The sequence below is a fragment of the Carassius gibelio genome, chromosome B13 (genome assembly GCF_023724105.1).
Source record: "Carassius gibelio isolate Cgi1373 ecotype wild population from Czech Republic chromosome B13, carGib1.2-hapl.c, whole genome shotgun sequence".
NCBI classification, from domain to species: Eukaryota; Metazoa; Chordata; class Actinopteri; order Cypriniformes; family Cyprinidae; genus Carassius; species Carassius gibelio.
This window is the reverse complement of record NC_068408.1, coordinates 27465370-27487721: the sequence shown is the minus strand read 5'-3', so window position 1 is coordinate 27487721 and position 22352 is coordinate 27465370. Positions and strand designations below refer to the sequence as shown.

Genomic DNA, 22352 nt, shown 5'->3' with positions numbered 1-22352 from the left:
TCTGCTGTTACTCAGCCCAATTCCTCTGCACTGCACAGTGTCACGATGACTATCACTCTAGGAGATCAGTTCATTATAGTGCAAGCTTTTCACTGGGCCAGTCCCCACAGACCTGCCACTCCTCTCATGCGCCATTTGCCATCAAGCTCCCGAGTAATGCTGTTTGTCCATCTCAGGCCAATCTAGTGTTTCATTTGATGCTCCCAAAGAGGATCAGATTTCAATCACTGCATTGGAGGGTGAGGACTAAGGCTCAGATGAACATCACCTCTCTGGGCTAATTGCTTAGTCAGAGTCTGATGGATATGTTTCCCAGACCCAGGGCACCAAGAGCAACAGACTGGAGTTTATTCCTGGTCCCAAGCACTTGGGCTGGATGCCTTTCTTCCTGTAAGTGCATGGGGATAGGGATGCACAATTAATTGTGTCCGATTGTCATGTCATCTCGTCAGTCAAGTCTTTTTTGTGATTAGTAGTTAATCTCCAAGCTAAGCAATATTGTGTTCATAATCACATATGAATCTTTCAGCTCTACATGGGGATGTAATGAAGTCAAAAAAGGGAAATTTTTACTGCCTGAAGCTGCTTCCCAGCCATACATGCCTTCCTCCCAAGGCTGGTGAGCTGATGTCCACTTCTACTGCTTAGATTGCTAGTGTTGATGTTGGAACTGTGTACAATTACCAACTTTGTCTCCCTGTGACTTCGGTCACAATGTTGGACCTCAGCCAGGTGATGTCCACTCTGGTGGTCCAGGAAGACCATCTCTGACTGAACCTTGCAGTGCAATGAGGACATAGTGTGCTTTCTTGACAACCGCCTTTCCCAAGCCATGAACACTATCGAGGACTTGTCCAGCATTTCTCTGCAAACTGAAAACAGACAGAGGCCATCAAACATATTCTACCTCGGCAAGTAACCACCGCCACCAAACTGATAAGGGCTGGTCTCCAGTCCACCCTGGTGTGGCTAAAACCAACATAAAGCCACCTGCAGGAAGGTGTTGTAGCCCATCCTGCCAATAAACCTATCCTGAGATGGACAACCCAGAGAGGAAGGGAGTTGCTCTTTTCCAGTAGTTGGTAAAAACACTGCTCATTCCCCTGGATGAGGGATGGGTAGAGAGTATTCTGTTTCATAGATTTTCTATGAAAAGTGCAGGGCCACTACTTCTTCATCAGGATGCAAAGCTTCCCAGGTCATTGTCCGGACCTCCTCCTTACCCAACTATGGAGCCTGTCTAACGTTTTCCAGACCATGCCGCTGGTTCATTCAGACAATCAGAGTTGGTTATGTAACACATTTTTTCCAGGCGTCTCTGCAGGTTGGCGTTCTATTTACCTTGGTGGCATAAAAAACGGTATCTCTGTCTATGTCTGGAGATTGTGGTCCTGTAAAGTCTGTCAATAAAGTCTGGCCCCCCAGCCGAGATGGAGTTGGGGCTTTGTAGCCTTCACTTCTTCGAACCCTACAATGGATTGGTTACATTTCTTTGGTCTGTGTATGTTGAATTAGGCACTGCAAAAGCTCCCATTAAAGATGTTGTGACAGGAGCACACCTGACGTGCGTTCATCAGCAAGACATTTGCAGTGACCTAGCTTAATGACATGTACTCTCATCTCCCAGACGCCTGTACATAGAGCCTTTCTCTGGTTTGTTTCATAGCCTGCCATTTAATGCTGACAACCAACCATTTAATTATTATTATTATTATTTTAACATACATTATGAGAAGAACATTTCAAACATACTGAAATACTTTAGCTGCGGAGCAGCGTTTCTGATATCAATGAGCATGGAGTGAAGTGGGAGCGGAGTGATTATTAAATGCTCATGGGGAAATTGTTGCCACTCCACTCCGCTCATATACTCTGCTTGACAAATGTGAGCTTCCCAATATTGTCCACTCTCTAAAAAATAATTATATAAAACAGAATTATTGGAATCAATATTAGGAATTTCATTTTTTTTTCATAATGTAGGGTGTCCATTACGTTATATTAATATAATAAAAATTATACTAACGCATTACTATTTAATTTAATAAAAAATAACCACTATATATACTGTACAGTATCTAATTTTAACAGTAAATTAAAATAGGTTCTACATTAATTTACTGCACAATCCTACACTGCCATAAACATGTATTTTATTTTATTTATTTTTTTTAAGTAAGTGACAATATTTAATAAAGGCCCCTATAGCAAATCGATGTGATTTTGTTTTTATTTAAAAGGATTTAAACACCTTTCTTTCACTTCCGCTAGCTGTCGTAGGCAGAATCCATTCCTGCGGATCCTCAAATCTAGCCCACGAGAGCCACTTTCATGCAGAGTTTAACTCTAACCCTAATCAAACACACCTGAATATGCTAATCAGTGTCTTTAGGATCATTAGAAAATCACAGGTAGGTGAGTTTGATCAGGGTTGGAGATAAACTCTGCAGTGCATTGGCCTTCCAGGGCAAGATTTGAGGAACCCTGATGTAGGATGTTCGCATCACACATGCGTTGGTTATTAGTGACGAATGTGGAAGCACAATGGAGAGACAGGAAAACAAAATTCTGTTCATGAATTAGAAGCAGAATATTAGGATTTGTAAAGAAACATTTTGGAGGATTTCACTATAAACCAAGAGGAGACTGGTTTTCCTTTGGTAAAAGAAACTTTGCTTCCTTTGCTCCTGTAAACAAATGAGATTTTTCATTCATCCATGTCATATGATGTCATACACCGATCATTCTGCTAGAACAAGCCTAGTCTCTTAATTATTTCAGTTAACATGTTAAACTGACAGCCCTAAGTAAATTAAAAAAAAGAATGAAAAAAACTGAATACTTCAGTAATGATTTCTAACATCTAGACACCATTCTGTGTTTATTGACCACATGGTGAAGAGCACCAACAAAAATAAAGTGTGCAAAATGTTAAACATTCTTACATTCCAGAATAATTAAAACAGTTCTATGGACCATTCTATTCTGACACACTTGTGGGGAAGTTAATGCATGTTGCAGTCCTGGATACTGCATTGAACACGACATGTGTTCAAGTTAATTTGAGGTTATATTAAACTGTGTAGTACTCACAGGCTTACCATCAGCACCAGTTGGGCCAGGTTGACCCCGATCTCCTGTTCTCCCCTGTTCTCCCTAGAGAATGTACAAATTGTTTATTGTAATGTACTGTGTATCACTGCAAAATTATAATTCATTACAAATAGATATATATAATTGTATCTTTGCCAATAGTTAAAGCTATTTTGGAAAAACAACATTTTCAAGCATTTCAGGGGTCATGAAATAGAGAATCTAAATATTCTTGATATTAACACATATAAGAGGTTACACTACAATATAAACATACTGCAAGTTATAGAACTTAAAACTAACTTAACAGTTTAACATACAAATTATTATTTTCTACCCCTTTCAAACCCCAGGATTTGAAATCGTGAGAATCGTAATGTCACAGTAACCCCTTCTACATGCTCTTAAATATGCTTCATCACTGTATGTAATCGTGTTCTGAACAACTCATGTCTATACATTAATCACAAGAGCAATACTGCTGCTGGATAAACAGTCAAGACCATCAAACTAAGAAACTGCATCTCCAAAAACGTTTGCTTAGCCTTCCTAAAGATCAGGGAATTAGCAATGAATGGTCAAAATGAGAATGGAAAATTATACTTTCTACAAATATTGGACATTTTTGTTACAAAAAAAAAAAAAATATTTATATATATACATATATATATATATATATATATAAATCTGCAATTTTATGACCTCTTTAATGCATTTATTTATAAACACGTTTTTTTTTTTTTTATTATTATATAATAACTTTTTTGCTTCTTGTTTGAGAAATAAATGACTGGAATAAAAATAATTCTGAATAAGTAAAATGTATAAATGATACTATAGCTCTGTTCTCTGTCTGCAACTCTTTTAATCACCAGATGCAGTAAAGGTTATCTTTCTGCAATCTATTTGGTATTCAGGGCCATTTTACTGTGATCACCTGCTGAAAAGCAGCATGTGTTTTCATGCATAGGCTTGACCTTATAAACTTCAAACTTGCCTTTTATGCAGTGACTTCTAATGTAATGAAGAGATTATATAAACTGTGCTGTTGTATAAACCAACCAAAGGGATTAAGGGAAAGATTATTATACCTTCATTCCTGTGGCACCAGGTGGCCCAGGTGGACAGATGCATGGCTCTGGGGTTGAATCAATGTCGCCTGGTCCATTAGCACACTAAAGAAAAAACAACAAAACTTGTTTTACTATGGTGCATTTTGTAAAACTTCAGACATAATGTCTTCTTTGTGGTATAAGCTAAACTTTTGTGGCCAAACCCAAAACAGCATAGAATTTCTCGTTTCATGGCAGCCATTTTTGTTGAATTACTCATTCATTCAGCGGTACGGCCCAATAGTTCTAAAATAGCCAAATGACAGCAGCAGAAATACAGCACAAGACAACTGTTAAACCTGATATTGACATAAAGAGCTTGAAGTCAGCATGAAATCTAAATAAACAGTTTTTATTTTTATGGTACATTGCAATGTTTATTATAAATGATTTATTTGGCATAATCTGGAATCAAAATAACTTCTTCCCCTCGTAACAACATCTCTTCTCTGACTGATGACTTGTGCACTGGTGTGAGGGTGGGACAGTAATCCCTCCCCTCCAGCAGTCTGCCACTTACCTTAGCAAACAACAGTGATCCAATCAATACCCGATGGACAAAAAATATGTTATTTTCTCTCTTGTTTAAGAAGCTGGTTCACTCTGAAATATATGTCACAATAGGGAAGAGCAATATCTCAAGTTTCATGCCAACTTTAAGCCACCATATGATACATCAGAAAGTACCATGACACTAACATGATTTGTTGACATAGTACATTGATAGTACTATGATGTGCTTTAAAGTACAGTAGAGTAGCATGGTATTGCTAAAGTAGCAGTTTGACTGAATGCTTCAGTGAGAAGGCTCACACCAGCATCATTCAGCCATTCATTCCCAAAGCTGCTGACAGTCCACTGCACCAGCTATGACTATACTTAGACACTCAAAAAAAAAAAAAAAAAAAAAAAAAACTTGAGGCAAATCTTACCTCTGCAATTCAAAATGAGATTAGCAGTTACGTTTGAAAGCGAGCAAAGCCATCTTCAAAAGTACATACCTCTCCATCCTAAAAATAAAAGAGTGAAAATACGTAAAGTGGCTAGGGCAAAAACCATAACTTAGCTTAGAGGTGCAAGGCTTTACTGCAACATGCGCAAGCAGAAAAATAAAAAATTATGTGAAATAAAGTGTTGCCACATTGTTTATAAATGTCCTACATCTCTGAGTCTCAAAGTGATCAGAAAATAATGCCAGGTCAAGAAAACTGAGTTAGTGAACTGAGAACAATGACAAAGATAGTGTTTCACAAAGATGTGATTGACTTTCTAATAAACGGTTCTGAGCGAATATTATGCTTTGTTTGAAACTGAGAAGATTCTATTTTTTTTAAGTAAAATTGAAAAGATTAGATAAGATTAGTAAATTGATAACATTCTGAAACATGTTGGACTGAAATTAAAGGAATTACAAAAATAAATAAATGAACAAAGTCGTCTGTGTTTTTCTGTTTTACTTCTCAGTTTTTAAAGACAGAATTGTCTGGTAATAAGATACAATATTTCACATACCAAGTCACTTTTAATACAATATGAAAATAATAGATGGTATATATTTAAATGGGCCAAAACAGAAACATCCAAGATTCTGGTACTCACAACTCCAGGTATTTCACAGGCTGTTTCTCTGTTATTCTGCTCAGGGTCACAGTAGATTCTGAGTTTTTGTATTTCAAACTGTTTAGGGAGAGACAGAGAGAGAGACAAAGAGATAGAGAGAGATGTAGTTTCAGAAAACTCAAGGCCTGGGGCTGGGAAAAAGGGCAAAGGTGCTCCCTGTTGCATATAAAACACATTTGGTGTCAACATGACATGTCTGCTTTTCCACAGGAACACTGCTGTGTTGCACATGTTGAAAATGTTCCATGTTATGTTTATTATTTGGCAAAAGATCACAAATACACATATTCCAATAACATCCAATATTCCTTCATAAAATTGTACAATATGCTTTGTCATAATTTTGTTAACTTCGTATACCTGAAGTATTAAAACCAATATCATATGTTTACTTTTTTCCTTCATTTTTTTTTATTTATTTTTATTAGGCATGAGAATTGTTGGTTCCCTATCTGTCGGTCACTACGAGTTGATGTCTAACAACATATGTGGTCTCACTTGGGAGGCCAATCATCTCTGAGTTTAAGAGAAAACGCCAATGAAAATTGGCTAGTGGATTTAACATGCCTGAGCCTAGGGCTGAACGATTATGGCCTAAAGTCAAAACCTTGATTAATTGAACAGTTTACCTTGATTATGATTAATGAATGATTATTTCGTTTCTGTTTTTTTTTTTTGCCCTCATAGTTCACTTACAAGGTTTGTACTGTAAACAGGGCCATAGTTGGGGTTTGCGGGGCCCTGGTTCAGGTTGTCCCAGTGGGCCCTGTTTGAAAGTGTTTAATTTGTATGTTCCTTCTGTTTAGTTGTTCATCAGCATGCCCACCACGTCCCAGAATGTAATGTGACGTCGTGACGTCATTACTTGGCGTGGCCGCCATGTTGATGGCCTCCTTTACTGCTACTTGGACTACTGCTCAGTGTTTAGTACGCCCTCTCAGCCGTGTGTCTTAATTTAATTAATTAAAAATGTATTTCAACCATGGTAAACCGTTGCTGTATTGTGAGGTGTAATAGCACAACACATAATTGCCATGGGGAAAAAATTAGAATGGATTAACTTTCCACCGCTTTCCTGCTTGGAGGCGCGACCAGGGAGACAATAACATCTGAATATTTACTTTATATAGCTTAAGTCAACATTGAACATAAGGGAAATTTCCCAGGTTATTCATCCAAAATATGGGAAAATTTAAACATTCATCTTTCTGTTGCTATACCTCTGCTGACATCAAAAATTCATACTACAAGACTGCTGCATTAACTAATGTTAAGCGAGTTATGAAGCTAGGTCTAACGTGACTTTGCTTACAGATCAGTGTAAAATCGTGCTCTCACAACAACCACGCTATCTTAAAAAGCACAACACCACGCTAAGGTTGCTTTCAAGTAAACAAAACGTTGCATTGAAAACATCTGTTTCGCTGGAAGGGCAAGGGGGTAGCAACAGGACAAAAGTAACGTTACAGAGACTGACAGGTCCGATGGAAGGGCTAACAAGATATTTTACAGGAAAATACTAAAACGGGAAGACAACCGGAAAAAAGCTCAAATACGTGAGAACCCCGGGAAAAAAAAAAAAACGGGAGGGTTGACAGCTTCTAACTACACTTTTGAAACACATAGTTAAAAGTACATGTGTGAATGGTTGTTTCCGATTAATCATCCAGCCCACTCCCCGTGCCAACGGGTTTAAATATGGCGACAGGTGCATCCACTCATTAGATTTTTGCTTCGGAGCCGAGTGGTTGTATGAAAGCTGTTATACTCCACAAAGCCATTCATCTGCTGTGTGTTGGGAAGCAGTTTTGGTTGGCGGTATGGCACAAACAGTGGTGTCCCTTTCAGCGATTCCCCTGGGCGCTTCAACTGAGAGAGCAGATTTCCTAAAAGAGCAAATCACGGACGATTTGCGTCTTTTTAAAGACGCCATTTCGTCCACGTCCTTCTGGATGCGGTCGCTTCCTGTTTTCTTCTGTGTCTGGGCATTCAGCACGCTAAAGGTGCGTTCGTGGATGGTTCATGCATGCACTGCATGTGTGACCATGGCAACGCTGCGATTGCGTCTCTCCTTTCTTAAAGGGAAAGGAGCAGACCCCTCTGTCACTACCCGTTCCGGTTTCTCTGCCACGAGCAGAGGACAGCCGGCTAGTGCTCTGGGAGATTTGGGTCATTCAGTTTGCCACTGGGGATCAGATGTCGATTGCAGAATCGGGGATGGGCTATTGACCTCTGTGGATGAAGATTCGGTGGGGCTGCCCCCCTCGGGCGTTGTCGCCACTGCCGAATTGGACCCAGAGTTGACAGCCGTGCTTGCCCGGGCAGCTCTGAGCATCAGGATGGAGGTGAATGCACCGCCCATCCCTGAGTGCTCATGGCTGTTCGATTGGTTCTCGGTTCACAACTGCGTTTTGCTCTGGTTCCTTTCTTCCCGGATGTGCATGGGGAAGTGATGTAGTTGTGGATGGACCCTTTTTATGGCCTGAAGCAGCTCATTTCATTCCTCCATCCTCACTACCCTCAAAGCGGGGTAGCTAGGGGTGCGTTGACATTCCCCAGCAGGAGAGTGTGATTGCTGTGCACTTGTGTCCGCAAAACGCCGCCACTGGGAGGAATATTCTGTGCCTCTTACCCAAGGCCTGTAAGCTGTCGGCCACTCGCGCTGCCAAGACTTACAGTGCTGCGGGCCAAGCTGCCTCTACCCTGCAAGCCATGGCTATGCTGCAAACTCACCAAGCCAAGGCTTTAACAAATGCACGAGGGTAGAACCAACCCAAGGTTGATGCAGGAGCTGGGCAGGGTGACTGACCTCACCCTTCCAGGTGACGGAAGTCACCATGCAGTCCCTCGGGATGGCGATGTCCACTCTGGTGGTCCAGTAGTGCCGTTTCTGGTTCAGCCTGGTCTGTAACAAAGACGTTGACAGTGCACTTTCTCGACGCTCCCATCTCCCAGGCTGTCCTGTGTGACAATGCTGTCAGGGGCTGTGCCCAGCAGTTCCTGACAGAACAACAGCAGACTGAGGCAATACAGCACATCTCACCCCGACGTTATCCTCCGGTTGCCACCATTCCATCGCGGGCAGTGCATCAGCCTGCTCGTCGCCTTTCCTCTGAGTTGCAAGGCTTGCAGGTTGACAATGAGCAACGCACTGCCTCCTCATTCTCACCCACGATCCCCTCTTTCGCCAGCGGTCAAGAGGTCACGCTGGCTCATTCGGACTGTCTGACTCGGTTACGCAATTCAGTTCGCTTGGCGACCTCCCAAGTTCAATGGCGTGCTTGAGACTTCGGTGGCAGTCTGGGACGCCTCTGTCTTGCGCGAGGAGATGCCCAAGGTTCCCACCATTCCCTTCTGAGTCCAGGTGGTGAACCTGCAAGCGCTGTCCCTGGAGGAGTCAGATCCAGCCTTGGCGTTGCTGTGTCCCGTAAGAGCGCTTCAAATATATGTGGACCGCACCCAGAGCTTCAGAAGCTCTGAGCAGCTCCTTGTCTGCTTTGGAGGTCAGCAGAAGGGGAAGGCTGTCTCCAAGAAGAGGTTGGCCCACTGGAAAGTGGATGTCATCGCCTTGGCCTACCGTTTCCAAGGGCGAGCTGTGCCCCCTGGGGGTGAGGGCGCACTCCACACGGAGTTTGGCCTCCTCCTATTCACTGGCGCACAGTGTCTCTCTGGCAGAAATTTGTCGAGCTGCGGGCTGGGCGACACCTAACACCTTTGCGGGGTTCTACAACCTTTGTGTAGAGCCAGTTTCTTCCTGTGTGTTGGGTAACAGGTAATTGGCGGGAAGGGCTGGCTGGGTGTCACGTTTGCTGCGCCATACCCCCTAACACAGGGATGCGAGCGCCTTTCTTCTCCCAGTAGAGTTCCCCAGTTGGTGTACCCTGGTCGAGCATCCTCCAGTAACTTAATAATAATAATGATGATGATGATGATAATAATAAAGATTAAGATAGAGAATGCTTTGAATTATGAAACATGAAGACAATAAATACACGACTGTGACAATATATGGGTATTGCTCTTTTGTTGGACAACATGTTTAGAAACGCTTCTCATTGCATGTTATTCATTTAGGCACATTTAATGTAGGCTACCTGCTGGCAAAAGAGCAAGTATAACTGCTGCATTCACACTCTCCTCAGATAGTTTTCTCATTATTCTGACACCACATTAATGCAGAATAGTGATCACAGGTGGTGATGATATGTCCCTTTCGGAGCACCGGAGGGAAATATTTAAATCGACAATGCAGGCATTTAAGTGGCACCAAAATATGTTATGATTCAGTCTGGTACATATTTGCAAGGTTTCGGTACCCAACCTTAATGACTACAGTAGCAACACAGACAGTAATAATTCCTTACATTTATATATTGCTTTTCTGGGCAAGCATTTAACATGGGGGGGGGGTGGAGGGTGGTTGACGTCCTCAACCACCACCGGTGTGCAGCATCCACTTGGATGAGGCAATAGCAGCCATATTGCGCCAGAAACACCCACCAGACACCAAAAAGCGTAATGCTGAATAACTGTTAATTCCAATAATGGTCCTTTTGCATGCATTTGTGTAAATGTTTTTGGTTCAGGCATTCTAGGGTTAAATCTAACAGCCCTGCATGTTGGGTCACATTTAGCCCAACCCAGCTGTATCAAAACTACCCAGTCCTGGCTTACCAAAATGACCCAGATTTGGTTGTTTTTGATCCAGCATTTTACTGTACAGTCATGGCCTAAAGTTTTGGCAGTGATATAAGTGCTTTACTATTTGTAGATTATTTTTCCACGTTTCTAATGGTATACTGAAATACAATGATAAGCATATCATAAGTTTTAAAGGCTTTTAATGGCAAAAAAATATATTATGAATCAATATTCGCAGTGTTGAGCCCTGTTCCTCATAACCTCTGCAATTCTTTCTGGCATGCTGGATATTAGCTTCTGGGCCAAATCCTGACCGATGATGATCCATCCTTGACTTATTAGTTATTGGAGTTGATCACAATTTGTGGGCTTCTGCTTGTCCACTCATCCTTTAGAGGACTGACCACAAGTCCTCTTTGTGATTGAGATCCAAAATTTCAATGTAATGATCACTCTTGCTTTGTGACATGGTGCTCCATCATGCTGGGAAAATGCACAGATCATCACCAAATTACGCATGAACCATTGGAAAAAGTCGTTTTTGCAGGACATTTTGATGTAATTCTTTATTCATGGCAGTGTTTTTGGGCAGAATAATGAGAGAGCCCACTTCATTGGTTGAAAAGCAACCCCCATGGATGGTCTCAGGATGCTTCAATGTTGGCATGACACAGGACTCATGGTAGCGTTCACCTTTTCTTCTCCGAACAATCGACTTTCCAGATGTCCCAAACAATCGAAGGGAGCTTCATCAGAGAAAATAACTTGGCACCAGTCTTCTGCTGTCCAATCCTTGTACTTCCTGCAGAATTTGAGTCTGTCCTTAACATTTTTCTTGGAGAGATGTGGCTTCATGCTGCCCTTATTGACACCAGACAATTGTCCAAAAGGTCTTGGCCTCACTGTTCGTCCAGATGGTCTCACACCAACCTGCTGCCATTCCTGAGAAAGCTCTGCACTGCTGGAGACACAATTCTGTTGCTGACTCAGGAGGAGACAGTCCTGGCTCTTGCTGGACACTCTGGGATGTCCTGAAGATATGCAGTCTGCAGTTGAACCCCTGACCTTGAAGTTCTTGATGATCCGGTAAATGGTCGTTTCAGGTGCAATATTCTTTGTAGCAATTTCCTTGTACGTGAGGCATTTTGATACAAAGCGATGATGGCTGTACATGTTTCTTAGGAAGTAACCATTGCTAACAAGAAAACAATGAATGGAAGCACTTCTTCCCTCCTTCTGGGACCTGTTTTTTTTCAGGATGGATGGATGTTTCTGAGGCTGTGTAGAATGGGGTCATGACATGAGGTCGTATTTACTTTTCAACGTGTGAAAATTTCGGATGAGAATTTTGGATTCACTAACTCAATTACTGGCTAGTGAAATCCAACCAGTATCAATTCAGTAGGCTAACTGACATTTATATAGTTGCCTAGTATGAAGTGTATTTCAGAACATACGCGAGTGATGTACTCACAGTGTAGAGGGTTGATGTTGGCCTTCCCTTATAATGATTTTGAACATCTAAATGTTACCACTGCCTGTAACACATCATCTCAACATCACATTTCCACAGTACCACCTAGTTAATTCATTGAGATACAGTTGAGATTTTCAACAGTAAAGTATATATTTTTTTTGTGTTTATGACAAGAAATGAATGGTTTGTAGAATGGGATTCAAGAAATCATTAGCATACTTACAGGTACAGTTGTTTCTTTGCTGACGTACTTCCCAACCTGTGTTTTTCCATTAATAAAAATACCATCAGGAGGCTCCAGTGCCAATGTCTCAATTTCCAAATCATCAACATATAGAGTGACATCTTCCTCTGTCACTAGAAGACGCAGCTGATGCCATTTTTCATCAAATAGTTTCTGTAAAATACATAAAGCACAATGTAGCATAGACAATGGTGTTTTATAACATTTATAGTTTTTAAATTTATGTATTTAGCAGACACTTAAGCAAATTACAGTGCATTCAGGCTATACATTATTATTTTTTATTTTTTTAACAGTATCAGTGGTCCCTGGGAATTTGAAGCCAAAACCTTTTGCACTGCTAACTCAGTGCTCTACCACTGAGCAACAGGAACACATTATCACATTACTATATTATTACATTACTAAGTTCATAAGTTCATATACCATAAATGAAACTTTATAAAGAAGATGAGAACATTTCAGTTAGAGATGACCCAAATAGTCAATTAACGATTAGTCGGCCAGAAGAGGCTTGGTCGTCCAAAATTTTATTGGTCACTTAGCCTAAATAAAACAAAACATTCTACATTGGTGAAGTCACGGCTCATTAACCAGATCAGGCAGGATATCCAAACGCTCTCCTATCATTCATCGACCTCAAATATGACTTATCATCTGAAATATGTTCCTAGCAGCAACTTTACATATCCGCTCAGTATAATATTAACCTGTTCAACCGTCTGTGCGGAATGTGGAAGCTGAACAGCAGCGCTCAATGCAGCACAGATGGAGGCTATACTCCATAATTTTTGCTCATACAGATAAGAGTAACACATCTTTCAAATCTGTGAAGACTCTACGTTTATTTGTGTTCACTCATAATAAAAACATGGCACTTTTGTAAAATAATGAAAGCAAATAAGATGCACTTTCTTCTGACTTGGTCTCTGTGAACTTGAGCGCGAAAATCCAAAACTATGTGTATAGTTGCCTTACAGACATAAAATATATATATATATCTATAGAGAGTGAAATATCTAGTAAAATAACAAAACAAAAAAAACCAACAACCTTAAAATGGAAAACAAATATTCTCAAATTATGTAATCCGTAACATGCGTACAGGCGCGTCCACTACTGCGGACATGACAAGTCAGTGTCACCAACTTAATCTCTTAAAATCAAAACCCAAAAGGAATTTATTAAAAATAATAATTAAAATGTGAAAGCAACTTCTTACTGTTTTTCCCACACACATTCAAAATCACTTATATCTGCCGGTGTGCCTTGGCAAGATTTATGCATGTGCTAGAGTGCTTAATAGGCAATGTATGTAGGCAATTTAAGGGATTATTTTGATTTAAATGGTTTATTAATGATTGTGTGATTAGTCGATTAATGCTTCAAATGAACGATTAATGCTTCAAATGAACAAATCTTTAGTCGAGTGCAGCCCTAATTTCAGTAAACGTATTCTATATATATTTTTTTCAATTATGTGAATTCATGTTTTTCATTTTTCATAAAATATTAAACTCTTCCAGTGCTCTGTGTTGTTCAACTTAACTGTTTTCATTATTTAATTACTGAAGGATCTTTATATAAGTGTGAATGTGTTTTAAACAAAAAATATCAAGTTTATAATGTATACAATTCCATAGAGTATTTTTTTGTCCAAATGGTGACTGGTAAGCCTGGTATATACTTGGTGTATACTCTAATATACTTGGCTGCCATGGGCCTGGAGTCCACTGTTAAAGGATTTTCTGTATAAAGTTTTGAATCCTTGCTGAAACCAGTTTAGGCACACGTGAATTTCTAGACTGGATTAGTGCTGATATAGCTGGCAGACCAAACTTAAAGCAGCATGGTCTTTTTGCTAAAGGTAGTGAAGCAGTACCATCAAAGAAACACTCCTCTATTTTTGAAAATAGGCTCATTTCCAACTCCACTAGAATTAAACAGTTGAATTTTAATTTTTTTTATCCATCCAGTTGATCTCTGGGTCTGGCGGTAGCACTTTATTTGTAGCTTAGCATCGATCATTGAATCTGATTAGACAGTTAGCATCTCGCTGAAAAATTACCAGAGTTATTTTTATATATTTTTCTATTTAAAACTCGACTCTGTAGTTACATTGTGTACTGAGACCGACGGAAAATTAAACGTTGCGATTTTCTAGGCTGATATGGTTAGGAACAATACTCTCATTCTGCCGTTTTAATCAACAAACTTCGCTGTCGTACCATGGGTGCAGCAGGTGCAAAGATATTTTATTTTGATGTACTTACAGAAGAGTCAAGTTTTAAATAGGAAAAATATCAAAATTATTTTTTGGTCATTTTTGAGTGAGATGCTAACGGTCTAATCAGATTCGATGATCTGTGCTAAGCTAAAGCTACTGCCAGACCCGGCGATCGGCTGTATGGATTCGAAAACATTAAAACACAACTGTTTAACTCTAGGGGAGGTGGCAAATGAGGCTATTTTCAAAAATAGTGGAGTGTTCCTTTGAGTTCATGAATTGTTTCAGGCTTCTTCTGTCAAGCTGTGTATTTACCTTAGCAGGTTGTTTAGTGAAGACCACAGTTTGAGTTCCGCTTGGTGTGCTGCTTGTGGTGGTGAACATCACTGTTCTGTCCAGACCATTTAGAGTAACAGCCATTTGAGGCTTTTCGTCCTTGGTCTGTATCCTCCATAGATCCCACTCTTCCATAACCACGGAGCCTTTGTACTTCAGCGTGGCCACAAAAACATAGGATGGTGGAAGTCCGCCTGGAAATAACATCCTACGGACATTAAGATGAAGACACTGTTTCACTTCGAACAGAGTATACTTTCTAGGACATAGGAGCTTGAAACCAAACGTAATTATACCTGGTGCTCTCACTCAGGTCAACTCGGGATGTCACCTGGTAGGCTTTGCTGCCATCAAAAGATCCTTGTGTCTTTTTAGCTTTTTTAGCCAAGTTGAAATGGAGTAGTATGTCAAATCCTTTCTCATCTCGAGAATTGATTGGAATTTTTGCTGGACACACAGTCTCTATGGTACATTAAATTGAGAAGACAATGTAAACTGCAACACTGCAACAAATGATGCATGAATCTAAATTAAGCTAAGCAAGCACTACCCTATAATTTCCCTGCCTTTAATGAGCTTTAATATTAAAATCACAGCAATGTTTGCAATGTTTGCTGAAAAAAAATGTCTGCAAAGGGTTAAACATTTATGGAATGTAGTGGTTTATTTTATTTGGCTTGGAAACTAGTCTAAAAAATCGTAGGAAGACCTTGGCATGAAACACTGGACATTGTGCAAATATGCAGTCCAACTAAAGAATGTCCCCATCATTGAAAATACCAGACGAGAGATGACCTTTTCTATCATAAAGTGCCTTAATCATTAACTTTTCCAGTGTATGGAAAAGCTTTCTATGATGAGCTTCAGGAGTCTTAGCAAATTTTATGGAGGGCAGTTTTTCCAACCTAATGGCTGTATTGGACTCCAGTTTTTATTTTTGCTTTTTAACAAGTCTGCGTAGAGTTGTTGCTGAGTAATCCATTGTTAGAACAGAAAAGCGCCTTGAGAAGTATTCTTTCTCCACTTTTCAAGATCAGATCTGGCATTTGATCACTTTTTTTTTTACCATTATTATACTTAATGTTGTGCTATTTCTGCTTTTGAGCAGATTTAACTGCAAATCCAATCTATACCTCACAGTAATTTTGGTTGGTGGGAACTATACAAACTTGACATTTGCATCTGCCAAAATTGGATTCACAATATATAAACATCTCAGAATCACTGGCCTTTTGCAGAACTTTCAAATAATTGAACTGGCTTGTTTGTAAGCTTGCTGGAAATTGATGTCACAATCTTTGAAACATGCTCAGCAATGCATGATCCTGATTTCACACTTTTGGGCAATTTACAGCCATGTTGTTGAACTCAGAACACCTGGATGTTGTAGGGTATGAATCAAACTGTGATCTGTGCATTGAGGTGAGAGACACCTAATTATGCATGCAACTCAGACACGGAGATGCCATAAACCTGTCTCCACTTGTACATGGATGGCATGGTAAAGCAAAAAAATCCTGGTCCCCTGTGGAAGCTCAAGGTCATAAAACATTGTAATTTCATTGTGACACATGTGAAAAATGTTACACCAATGAATTTGAAACTGTAGCACCTGAAATATGAAAGCTTAGCAATACATGAAGGCTTACCTTCACACAGCTTCTGCCTAATAACTTCACGGATCTTTGCGATAGCTTTATAGTCTTTCACAGAAAAAACATAGGTTGAGGATGGTTTGTTGGCAATGGCCCTGAGCTCTGCCTCCTCGGTCTCAGAACCAACGCCAATTGCGAAGAGAATTATCCCCTTTTTCCTTGCAGCTTCTGCAGCTGCCAGCACTTCATCTTGGGACTTCCCGTCTGTCAGAACCACAGCGATTTTTGCAATGCCATTTGGACCTCTCTCAGACAAGGCGAAGAGTTTGTCGTTAGCAAACTTTATGGCCTTCCCTGTGTTTGTATTCCCACCCATGTATTCTATGGACTCCATTGCCTTGATTAGGTCACTACTTGATAAATGTTTTTCCAGGGGTATATGCAAAAAGGGGTCATCGCTATATTGCACCACCCCAACCTGGGTGAATTTCTGACCGATGTTGAAGCTCATGGTGATATTTACCAGCCACCGTTTGACAATCTCAAAGTTTATGTCATCCACACTCCATGATCCATCGAGTATGAATACTAAATCACTTGGCGCTGTTCTACAACCTGAAATTGAGGAATGGAGATGAGATTTTGTTCCTCATAAGTTGACCATTTGATCTTCTCACACTGCAAGGCACAGTTTAGACACTTGACTCTAAAGTTCTATCTTCAATCAAATTATTGACAGTCTGCCCTGTGTTCCAGAAATTGTTGCATTTGCTCTGTATTAAGACAGGCCACAATGAACACTGCATCATTAGGTGATGTTATCTGTGTGAATAGTCTTCATGCATCATACGCTAGTGAAGATGAGAGAAGCACGCTTACTTAATCTCATGTCCTCATCTTGTGCTGTGCAAAACAAGTGAAGGAGCATGAAGTAAAGACACCAAAGCACAAAATGCATGGATCTCATTTTGCAACCCATGTTCCTGAAGTACCAAGCTCCAGTTTAGCACCTGAAGAGAAATAAAGATAAGACATGCATTTCATAGATGTCTTCACATGAATGCCTTTGGATTTTGCAGATGTTAAGTTTTTTTTATAGTTTTGTTAAATGAATGACATGCTTTTTGTAATCAATGTAAACATCTCAACCATAACAGTTGAGCAGGAGTTGTATTGCATTTGATGCGCACAGGATACAATGCAGTTAATTCGGTCCATGCTAACGAAGATGGTTGTGCATTTCTAGGTTTGGATATGAAAACCAAAGAATGGAAATGAAGGTTGTGTGCACCCTTTTTGTATAACTTGAATGAGAAACAGACATATTGTGCAATACCAGAGGTGGAAAGTAACAAATTAAATTTACTCGCATTACTGTAATTGAGTAGCTTTGTTGTGTACTTCTACTTTTTATTTTACTTTTACTTAAGTATCATTTGTTTGAAGTATTGTAATTCACTACATTTTAATACACATTAATAACTGAGTAAAAATAAAAATAAAAAATCGCTCCCTGAAAACTACTGCAGTAAATAATGGGCAGGAGAGCAAACCGGTGCTAAAATCACAAGAAGGATGCAGATCACTGATCTATAATATAGAACTGGATTGCTCATGATATCATTAAAGTGAAGCCGCCGCACTGCCATATTGGTAATCCCTAGTGTGCGAAAACGTTCCATTGAATTAATAGGAATTTGTATGATTTTAATGAGAAAACATCACCTAACAAGTCAGTGTTTATAAATATGAAGTATCACTGTACATTATTACAATGCGAACACCCTAGGCATGTAAACGGTTATTTTTTAAATGTTGGGAATTTCCTCTACTTATTAAAAAGCTACGTTCATTACAGTAGTGAGCATCATGAACACTATAAACATCAGACGGTCACGACCTCAACACATATATCAAACTACAAAGTGTTCGTTGTGAAATCTGAATTTATTCAGAGAAATAACTGACTATATACAGTACAGATTTAAGAAATAAATACAAAGCTTTATTTCCCAGATAGTAAATAAAAAAATATATATTTCATTATAGAGCAATATTAACAACATAATTGCATTATTCATTGTAATATATCAAAATCCATTTCTGATACTAATACGTTCGTTTAATAATTCCTGAATAATTTTGTTCATAAAGAAATTTTTGTGTTTAATCAGCGCAGCAGACACACGCACCTACATGATTTAAATATATCGCTTATCCTGCCCCAAAAGACCGTAAACACCCCAGACAATATCTGAAGTAAAGATGAATTTACATACACTTAACATAAAAACGAATCCTGTTTGACTGATTTGCTTCAAATAGAGTTATTTTAGGACAGCGGTTTGAATGTAACTCAATGGAGCTCTCTGCTGGTAGGGATTAATAAGATGGCGGATCGAACACTTCCGGTGGCTTCACTGCCTGTTGGCAGTTTAGAACGCGATGAGCGATCCAGTTATATATATATATATAGATCAGTGATGCAGATGGACAAGACAGGCATTATGTTGAGAACAAAACCTCGTCATATTATGTTGTTGAAGTTGAACTCAAAAGAAAATGAAGTGAACCCCTGGCCATATTTATGCTCTGTTATGCAGTGTAAGCTGTGCTTGCCTAGGGAGATCCAACTAGCAGCTAAAATCTCAACATCAACCCTTCACAAGCATGTAGAGGTAAGCTAAATACTTGCAACATTGCACTGGAAAAACACTCCTACAGAGTGCCATGAAGTCTAGTAGAGACTAGTGCGCACGCTCATTTAGAGAGAGGTCTTTTTCTGCGTGATTCAACCTGTTAAAATGCATTTAGAATTAAAACTAAAAAAAATAAGAAAATGTGTGTGTATGTGTGTGTGTATGTATATAGCCTATATATATATATATATATATATATATATATATATATATATATATAATTTGATAAAGTAAATCAATATCTCACCAAGAGTGACTCTTTCATACTCTTTTGGACATCTAAATTCAGTTAATGACATAATTGTCCTATTAACTAAATATTCAGGATCCTATACAATTAAAGTTGAATAAGCAGCATTTGTGGCATAATTTTGATTACTGAAAAAAAGAAAAGAAAAAAAAAATACATCCTGTGCTTACTTCCTTAAAGCAAATCCTGAGCTCACAGGCAATTGCAATGGATTTGGAGCATTTAAAAGCAGCAATGTGAAGTTTATACTTTTATTAAAGCACTTTCATTCATTGTTCTGTCTAAACTTACTTACATACTTGAGATGTAAGGTTATTGTAATTTCTATAGTCAGTTTATCATTTTAAGCGGTTGTTGTCTTGGCAGCAAAGTTTTAAAAATGCATGTAACTTTACACAGAACACCGGATAGTAACTGATTTTGTTCACACAAAAATCATGTTAATGTGCATATTGTTGCTATACTTTTGAAATGGTAACCAACATAATGCCACAAGTGCTCTTAATTGAGCTTTACTTACATTGAACTCAATATATTCCAGTTGTGTTTTATTAGCAATCTCACCAAGTAGAATCATGTCATGTTTTGAAATAGTATTTCATCTAACTCTGGCTCTTGTTGGAAACTGTGTGCTGTTTCCAGAAAGAGAAAGAACTGCAGACATTATAAAAAACACTGTAATAAATGAAGACCAGATATGCTCCCTTTAGAAGGGGTGGGGGTGTTTTTTGGCATACTGATTGCTGCAGTCAAACAAAGATTCCCAATGCAAGTTACCATCCTCACCAGCTGAGAGATCTGAGCAAGAACGGAACACGAGTAAAACTTTTATACTTCCTTCAACTTTGGCTAGTAATATGACTAAGGTTTTCCAATCTGACCAGGAGGTGTATCATGATGTATCACCCCTATAACACATAAGATGTAGTCCTTTGCGAAGCCCATCACAAGGGGAGGTATATGGAACGCTCCAATATTTTCATGAGCATGTCTGCATGCTAAGAGCTCAAACCCACGCCCCCGCACACACTATTCTTTGGAACTGGAAATTGTTCTGCCAGTGAAATTGTAGTTCTGGGCAACGATCAAGCTCATGTTCATGTGACAAAGCCAAAGCAACTCTAGACCAAAAAAAAAGAAAAGAAAAAAGGACAGTGCAGAACGATCTTGGTAATGCACCATTACTTTCGTGGAATTAATGACTACAAGTCCTGCACAAAAACTGGAAAGACATATGTGTCTGCCAGCCTGTACCTTTAGCCATATGGCTTGTCTTTGCACCATGACCTTCTCATTGACCTTGGAAGTTATTGGGGACCTCCAGACAGTTTATGGTTCCAGTCCCAGGTCAAGATGCAGGAGACTCTGGAACCATAATGAAGCTGGAATGCGACGTCTTTAAACATTCTCCTCTATGAAAAGGAATTGCCCCCTTCAATTTAGCCAAATTTATCCTAAGCAGGTGTCTTCCAAAACATGACATTTAAATCTCAGTGGAATTTCAGTGCAAGTAATTTATCGGGTTTTTAGTGATACTTGTTTAAGATTTATTTAGTGTTGATGGGTTTTGTCCAACTGTATGTGGGAGGCAGGAAACCCTTGTTGAACAGCTGATTCCTCCCTGTCCTCCAGATGAGGTGTTAACCTCTCCACGTATCCTAAGAAGACTGCCAAATATGTATGCTTTATTTAGTCGGTTTCCCAGGAAAGGTATTTTCCTTGTAGCTCTTATTTTGTTGCACATCTGTAGTTACTCTTGATTTATTGTGTATGGCTTGTCTTGGATCAGTTATCTCCATGTTTTCTAACTGGCAGTCATTGTCTTACTAAAACCTTTTTGCCTGTTTTCCATTGCACAGCTATAAATGTGCTATTGTAATGCAGTGCTTTTCGATACCAAAATCAACAACTGCTGTAAGGCATGTTCAATTAGTTTGCCAACAAGAGGGGAAAATAAATGGGGGGCCAAGTTCCTCAGGCTCCAATGAAATGCCAAAACATTAAATCAGAGAGAGACCACTGAAATTGTTTCACATAATCAAGACCGTAAAGGCAACAGTCTACCAAGGACAGAGCTGTTACAAGGGAGTTTCCACCAAGTTACGTACGTGATCAACATGCATGACTTACTCACAAATGGTTTGTTGGAGAATCTCCCTTTTGATGCTCTTCCAGCTCTTCTGTGCAGCCTTTTTTAATCTCCACTGTTACCCAAACAAGGGAACACAACTCTTAGGAGTTAAATAAGACTACGTTGTTCCTTAGACTGAATAACTTGTTTGCACATTTACCCCTGGACCGGCTGCTGGACAAAGCCCTGTTAAATAATTCCATTCATTCCTCAATCGTGACAGTGGCACATGTCAGGAACTGATAACCATTGCTAATAAATTCAACATGCAGGTTGTCTGCAAGAACGGAGATTTGCAGACAAAAAAGGACAAAGCATGTGAGGATCTATGCACATGTAGTTTCTCTTGCATCTTTTTACATGTTCTCAAAAGGGAACACATCAACCCAACCCTCGACAGACAATCACCATTAAATGAAAAATGCCATTTTCGAAAAGCCCTGGATGAATTTCAAACAAGCATTTCTTTCTTTCCTTTTTTTTCTCTCTTTTTTTTTTTTTACAATGACCTCATCTGTTGGGGTAGCCATAAGATAATGAGATGTGAAACAGTATCTTCTGCATGCTGCTTGCAGCCAAAAGAAAAAGTGCAACTAACACAACAGTCAAGAGAATCAATGCATCACACTGGTTAAAAAGAGAAAAAAAAGAAAGATTTACCAGAGTTTGATGTGCACAGAGCTGGACCCTTATTGAATAAATAGCCCCTCACTCACACTGTCTGCTGTCTCATGGTCAGGGCTGTGCAAAGCGCAGGGTTGGAGGAGGCTGCAGATGTGAGCCTGCCCTCTCCATTCACCTTCCAACAAACTCACTCTCTCTCTCTCCCTCTTGGTTACAGAGGTTGAAATAAGATGCAGATAAGGAAAACTTCACTAAATAGAAGAGAAAAGGAGTCAGCCCCCTTTTTGTGGAAGCAGAAGGAAA

General features: G+C 39.5%; 1 protein-coding gene across 1 annotated transcript in view; it reads right to left on the bottom strand.

The window, feature by feature from the left end:
- The window catches only part of col21a1 (collagen, type XXI, alpha 1), a 107110-nt gene extending 84849 nt beyond the window's left edge, over positions 1 to 22261 (bottom strand). Inside the window, exons 1-9 of the mRNA XM_052571693.1 lie at positions 22086 to 22261; positions 17225 to 17355; positions 16400 to 16960; positions 15047 to 15212; positions 14730 to 14958; positions 12167 to 12340; positions 5805 to 5882; positions 4185 to 4268; positions 3094 to 3156 (exon numbers count right to left, since the gene is read on the bottom strand). Coding sequence (XP_052427653.1) covers positions 3094 to 3156; positions 4185 to 4268; positions 5805 to 5882; positions 12167 to 12340; positions 14730 to 14958; positions 15047 to 15212; positions 16400 to 16960; positions 17225 to 17324 — 1455 coding nt within the window. The 5' untranslated portion in view covers positions 17325 to 17355; positions 22086 to 22261. The remainder of the gene's footprint in view (positions 1 to 3093; positions 3157 to 4184; positions 4269 to 5804; positions 5883 to 12166; positions 12341 to 14729; positions 14959 to 15046; positions 15213 to 16399; positions 16961 to 17224; positions 17356 to 22085) is intronic.
- Positions 22262 to 22352: the final 91 nt, after the last annotated feature.